The sequence below is a fragment of the Athene cunicularia genome (assembly GCF_003259725.1).
Source record: "Athene cunicularia isolate RWA chromosome 2 unlocalized genomic scaffold, athCun1 chr2_part1, whole genome shotgun sequence".
NCBI lineage: Eukaryota > Metazoa > Chordata > Aves > Strigiformes > Strigidae > Athene > Athene cunicularia.
The window spans coordinates 33,122,985-33,130,034 of NW_020799095.1; the positions used below are offsets into that span (position 1 = coordinate 33,122,985).

At 34.3% G+C, this 7,050-nt stretch overlaps 1 protein-coding gene across 8 annotated transcripts in view; it reads left to right on the plus strand.

Annotated features, from left to right (window-relative positions):
* Positions 1–7,050, plus strand: part of MLLT10 (MLLT10, histone lysine methyltransferase DOT1L cofactor) — a 127,223-nt gene that overhangs the window by 51,683 nt on the left and 68,490 nt on the right. For all 8 annotated transcript variants that reach the window (XM_026841950.1, XM_026841949.1, XM_026841952.1 and 5 more), the window contains one exon: positions 5,068–5,163. In XM_026841950.1, coding sequence (XP_026697751.1) covers positions 5,068–5,163 — 96 coding nt within the window. The remainder of the gene's footprint in view (positions 1–5,067; positions 5,164–7,050) is intronic.

Consider the following 7,050-nt stretch of genomic DNA (forward strand, 5'->3'; position numbering starts at 1 on the left):
CCCCCCCGCCCTTTTAACAGTGAACTGTTAAATGCCAAGTTTCAGAACATAGTTTAATGAAATGAAGTACTGTGGAAACATCTTTGGAGAAGCGTGTGCATTCCAGAAACAAAAATGAGTTGCAAATAATTGTAAATACCTTCAACAAGTTAAGTAATACTTCCATGTGGAAATGTTATGAATTAATACTGCCATTAGAGAAAAGCTGCTCATCCATTCCATCTCTACTGGAAAAGTTATCACTTGCATTATTCAGTCTTCCCAGACATTGAGGTCCCAACTGTGGAAAGATAGATTTGAAACATTTGTACTGTGGTAACAGACCAGAGCTAAGATAAAATTATACCTATATCCTTAATTTGATATTTTGATGAGATGATATTTTCATTCAGTGATCTGATGACTTGTTTCCTCTAAAAGTACATTAAAGAAAATGAATGAGCAAGTACTGATTTTTTTAGAGCGATCCAACATCTAAATGAGCTAAAACCCTGAAGAGTTGGAACCAAACTGGATTTGTGAAATTGTATTACGTAATAATTTTGTAGATTGAGTCTTTATGGAAGAAGTAGGAGCAATCAAAATGTGCTTTTTTCCCCTTCTCCACCCCCCTATCCCCTGCCCCACAAGAGGGCAAGGTACAGAATGTGCTATAGAATTCCGGAAATCACTGTAATTTTTTTATCTTGCAGCATGTCACTATTGGAATTAAGAAGGTATTACATAATTTTTTTAAGATAAGAAACAAAGGCTAGAAATGAGATTACCTAATGATAAATAAAGCTTTTTGATTAATCATGACATATGAACTCTAGGTATTTTGTATTGGTATTTAGCTACATCATAAATCAGGACTCTTCAAGTTCTGGGATGAATAATGTTGCAGCTGCTTACCCAATGACTGCATGGCAATTGAGCCCTGTTTTTCTTACAGTAAGAAAGGTTTCAGGAACTGCCTGAATCTGGGCTGTTGAGCTATACCCTGTTTGACTAAAGAAACTTCAATCTTGGTTTACAATTTTGTAGTTTGCTCTTTATTTTTTAACATGTTCTTCCTTGGAATGTTTCTTCTGCTAAATCCTGTTTTTACAGAACGTAGCACTGTGTATCAGCTCTATAACTATCTTAAAATACAGGTGTTTGGAACATTTGAACTCATGCCTATGAATCTTTAAAAAATGTAAATCTGAGTATATAGATGGGATACATGGGTTCTGCCTGCCCTCAGGGCTCCCTTAGCTTTCACTTACTAGCAATACTGTTTTTCGGTACTTGTAAGAGTAATTTCTGCCCTTTTTTTCCGTACTGTACAGCTTGTAAAAGGCCTGACATTTGATATCATTACCTTCCCTAGAATGATGGGTTTTCATGGGGCTTTCTGAATGGCTGTTTATCTTAATGAGCTACTGTTATGAGTTGTTTGTTTGGGTTTTTTGTTTGGCATTTTTTTTGAGCTGTGGCTGATCAGCTATTTGGGTTTGTAAGACAAAACACCATTTGTAAGACAAAACACCAAACTGTTTGGGTTTTTTGTCTTACAAAAGTGAAGTGTGCAGTGAGCTGTCTGTGAAGGGACAACTGTTTCTTGTTTTTCTGGTAGTAGGGAAGAGGGCTAATTTGTGTGTCCTTTGATACAGACCTGATTGAAAGCTGTCATATTTGATAAATATTGTGGGAATTCATGTCCCTGTTATTCCTTTTCTGGATCCAAAAGTATTTCAGTACTCTTATTATGATTTGTATGCATCTTTATGGTGAGAAGAAGAGGGTGCAACTGCAAGGAGTCACTTTGTGGGAGCTAAGTCTCTTCATCTCAGCAGGTTGTTGCTGAAATTCTTATTCTTATTGGTGTGAAACCTGGACATTCTTTTCAAAGGTTTTCCTGCAGTGAAATGTTCTCAAATTTTTTGATGTTATTTGCATCTGGAGTCAATTCACATTCAGAAGTAGGACTTCTGAACTTTCCTTAGGAAGAAAAAAGAAAAAAAGAAAGAGGAGAGATTGTTAAAGGAGGTATAACCTAAAAGGAGGAGGGAATGTAAGTCAAGGACAGCAGACCTCCTGTGGATGAGATCTTTGTAAAGCAAAAGGCCTTTGGGTGGGTACACCCCCAGTGGCCTTGAGTGGTAAGCTGTAACCTTGGTAAGCTGTCCTGGCAAACTCTGTGTTGATGTTTTGGATCGGGGAGAGGAATTTGATGTTTGCTGATGTTTCACTTTACAGAATTTAAAGCATATTCTTTCCAGGCTCTTGGTCATTTATGCCCTCTCCCTTTCCCCTGTTCTTGTATCCCTATTTTCTTCTTCTTGACACATCCTTTTCTGTTGAGACTATTATCAAAGTGATTTCAGTACATTACAGAATGTGATTTGAAGTCCTCCTGACTGTTCTTTGATTGAAATTCTATGTTTCTTTGCTTTTCAGACAAAATTAACACTGGAAGTAAAAGAACACTAAAAGGCAACAGAAGAGATTATAAATGAGTTCATTTAAGTGTTTCCTACTGTTTACTGATATTGGTGTGGAGTTTCATCTTAAAGCATATTGAAGTAATTGGCTCCAAAATTATAAATAAAAAAATTTCTTCAGGGTGATCTGAATTTCTTAGTGAAATGATGAAAGCTAAAGAAACTCAGGCAGTCGCTTAGATTTCCATTTCATAACCTCCTTCTTGGGGCTTGTTTGGGGTTAACTGAACTTGTTACTTAAGTTTATCTAAACATGTACACTGATGATACAGTAAACTGGGTAACTGACACTGATGAAAGGCTTTTGGATTAACAGATTTGATGGATAACACAGCAGTCTTGGTGTAGATGCTTCTGTTTTCTCTTGATCCCTGCTTGTTTTCTGTCAGTATGAGTAGCACTTTTGAGACTGTTGCATTTAAGAAATTATTGAAAAGACTATGCAGTGCACTTGAATCCATCCTGTCCACATATATTTTTTTTTTTCTTTCACATGTGTATTTTGCAGGTCTAAAAAGACCAAAACAAACAATCACTCCTAAAAAAAAAAACCCAAAACACCCCCACCCCCCATCCCCAACATTCTTCCTGATCTCAACAAGTCTATATTAGGGTTTTAAACAATTGAAATCCTGCCTTATGATATATATTGTAATTATGACACTCGCATGCTCTGTTATGAAAACAGCACACTGGATAAAAAAGCCAAGATCACTTCAGTGTATGAAAAAAACCAAACCTAGAAATCCCCCATCAGCCTTTTAAAGAATTCCCTTGGACCTTCCTTTGAGTTTTAAGAAGTGTGCAAGAATCAAAGGGACTTTACATATGTATTCTAGCAAGTATATTTTTACATGATATTTTGGTGAAGATAACTTTGGTACTGTATTTATGAATTTCTTGTCTAAACTGCATTTTCTTCCTGATAAAATTAGGTTATAAGTTTAGTTAAAAGGATTTGGGGCTGGTTAGCAACAAGGTGATCTCTAAGACATTCAGCTGGTATTTGTAGTTCACAAAGGTAGAGATAAATTTGTTTTGCTTTCATCTTTGCAGTTAGATTGTCAATGAACTGATTCTACTTTATTAGATATTTTGAGAACCCATTCTCTTATTCTCTCAAGCTGATTCCATGAAATAAGTGTCTGATATTTCTTCCATTGGGACTGAAATAGGAAGCTGATGCTTGGTGATACCTGAATAGATAATGCACGTACTACATTTCATTCTGGTGCTTGGCGAGAGTGGTTGTGCACTTGCTGCTGAATAAATTATGTTTTCTTTTGAGGGTCTGGATAATAATTTTGATAGAGGAAGACCAGTATGGATAATTTTTAAGATTCAAAACAGTTACTGAGTTTTCATATGGCTGTTCAGACTTAATGTGGTTTAAGTTGCCTTCCTCATCTTTTCAAACTACTCAGTGGGAGTTTTAAACCCCTTGTGTCAATCCATATGTATGCATTATTCTGGTAGCTTTCTCTTGAAGCACTCATTCTGAAAAAAATAGCCATGGATTATACACTTCTACTGAGTTTTGTGTGATTACACAAAAAATCCACAAATATATACTTAAAGAAGCAAAATACTTTAGTACCAGTAGCTTAAAAATAACTTCTCTCACACCTGCAGTTTCTCTGCATCTGCTGACCTTGGCTGTCTAGATAAACCATGTTATGATGCTAAGGAAGAAGTGACCATCTAGACTTGTTTTTGATTAAATTTGTAAAAATACTGAACTCCTCCTGTATTCTAAGTTGAATTGTTCGTTTTGTCAGACTAGTTTTTTCTTTTTTTCTTTTCTAAATTTCTCTTGAATTATTTAAACAAATACAATTTGGGTCTGATTCAGTAATCCTCTGAGAATTGATTTCTACCAGTATGGAAGACTTCTGTTACACTCTAAAGGCTCTGGTTAATAAAATGATTTTATCTCTGTTTATATAATTTCATTCACACTGTCAGTGCTTCATGTTGTGTTTAACATAAACATAAATTCTTAGCCTCTTTAGAAAGCACACTTGATTTGTATAGTTTTGGTATTTTGTTCAGTTTAACATGGAAGATACTTATTTAGTACTTAAACTATGCACTTTTTTTGGAATGAAATCTAAATCGAATTTCATATTCTTATGTATGCAGATGTCAGTAGGGTAGCCAAAGGTACAACCTTGCATTAATTTATAGTATTATCCCAACAAAAATTACTGTGCAGGTGCAGACATGCAGGAAGATAGAAATCCTTTTGGGAGAAATGCAGGACCACCTCTGAAGTGGAAGCCATGTCTCTGTTTTTAATCCAGTTTCTTTTGTTGCTTAATTGGTTATTGGGAAGATGAATAATATTAACAACAGTGGATTAATAAATGCTGGCTATAGTTGAAGAATTCCAATTTGTGTACTTTGAAAGGCAATATAAATACTTGAGTTGCTTTTATAAAATTCTATTTAAAAGTTTCAAAACACAAATGTTATTTCCATTAAAATAGCACAGTATATTATTGCTGTCTCAAATTTTGATAATGCTTGATGCTATATAAAATGGGCTATGTTAAAGATAAAGCTGAACTTAGGTTATATTCTCTTTTATAACTTCTAGAAATATAAAGAGAAAGATAAACACAAGCAAAAATATAAGAAGCAGTCGGAGTCCTCACCATCCTTGGTTCCATCTCTTACTGTAACTACAGAGAAAGTAAGTCAATGTCTTTTTCCTCCTCTTCCACTTACATTTACTTTGAAATTTCATATTGTAACCATTCCACTGTGTATAGAGGCACTTCATAGTGGCATAGATTCTATAATCATCAAGTACACTTGGTATTTTTTATGTAACCTAAAATCCTAAAATACTTTTTATCATTGAGAAAGGCTTAGAGTTTTGTAATTGAAGAGTGATTTAGTGACTCCAGTCAAGTGCCACTGACACTCCAGTAAGTTTTATTTCATTCACTCGTGTTTAATAACTTAAGAAGTTTTAGAAAATCTTTCAGTTGAAATTCACTTATGTCTGCTGAGGTGTCAACTGAGCATGTAAGCATTGAATCTGGTAATTACCAAATTACAGCTTATGCTTCATATACTTGTAACATCACGTTGCCTTTTTAGCAGTCTGCTCCGTTAAGTTCTGTGGTCTTTCCTTCCTATTAATGTGCTAGCAAATACCTAACTCAAGGGACAGTGTAAAGGGTTAAATAACGACAGTTCTCATTGTGCTCTACAAGAATTGCTTTCACTATCCACCAAAAAAAAAAAAGACACTAATGATGGCATTACAGAGTGGGCAGCAGTATTGAGAAGTGGGTTTTCTGACTTCAGAGTTGGAAAACATTGTCCCCATTCATGTGGGAATGTTAACATGTAAGTTAGAGAATCATGGTTTGAATTAATTAGCCATTAGTACATTGAGAGTTCTTTAGCAAAGATGCTGAAGCTTCTGTTAGCTGTATGTAGTTTTGTTGCTGAGATCTAATATTCGACAAATGTGTCTATTTGCATATGATACACCAAGACCTTGTCAGGACAGGATAAAACAATTGAAGTACCAACTTTCTCTAGTCTCTGTAAGTATTCCCTCAACTAGTGGTATCAACTTCAATTATCACCATTGAGAAAGTTAGTTTTTTTAATATGCTTTGGATATTTCTTCATTCTCAGTAGTAGGATTAGTAATTTGAGTATGTGCAGCTGTTAACATCCTATTATTTGTGACTCATGCTTCTGATAATAGTGGTTTTCTGAAACTCCTAATAACTTTATTTAATAAAAAAAAAAAAAAAGAAGTAGGGTCCATTTGCCACTTTGCTTTTTTTATTTAGGAATGATTAGACATTGCAATAGGTGACTGTGACAGTTTTTATTGAAATTAAGTTGTAGAACTCTTTGAATAGTATTGACTGGTCCATGTAATTTGTTATTTCATTTTATGTCCTTAACTCTTGAGTGTGAGACAACTCGTAAAATTCATAGGCTGTAAAAGAGACTTCTTATGTGGTAACTTCCTTTAAATTTTACAAATTTTCTTTAGGTTTTGTGCTATGTATTATCTTACCTTTCTTGAATTACATCCCTTTTGTACTTTGTCTATTCATCATCGTAAGTTTTAACAAAAAGTGGTATTACTGTATATTTGTGTAAAAGGAAAGAAAAGATATTGAAATACTGGTTATTTTTGAGTCCTACCTATTAGAATACGCTTTTGATGCTGAAGACTCAGGTGGATTCTGTTTTTCTGCTAACCTCTTTTCTAATTGCTTTGACTTCCATTGACTTTTCCTAATTACAAGATTTACAGCTCAATGGTGTACACTTTCATAAGGCGAACAAGAGTAAAATCTCATTTTTAGCAGACCTCTATTTAATCCAAATAAAGAATGAAAATCTTGCTGAGGTGTTTGCCTTACTGTTAATTGATGTTGTATTACATATGAATGTATAGCAAGTCAAATATATTTTCGTAGTTAAATCTATAGGATTTAGAAAGTTAACGTTTTAAATATTTTTGTGTTCTTTTGAATACCTAAACCTCACCTCTTTATAGTCTCAAAAGTCACTAAATAGATACTATTACACCTGTCTCTTA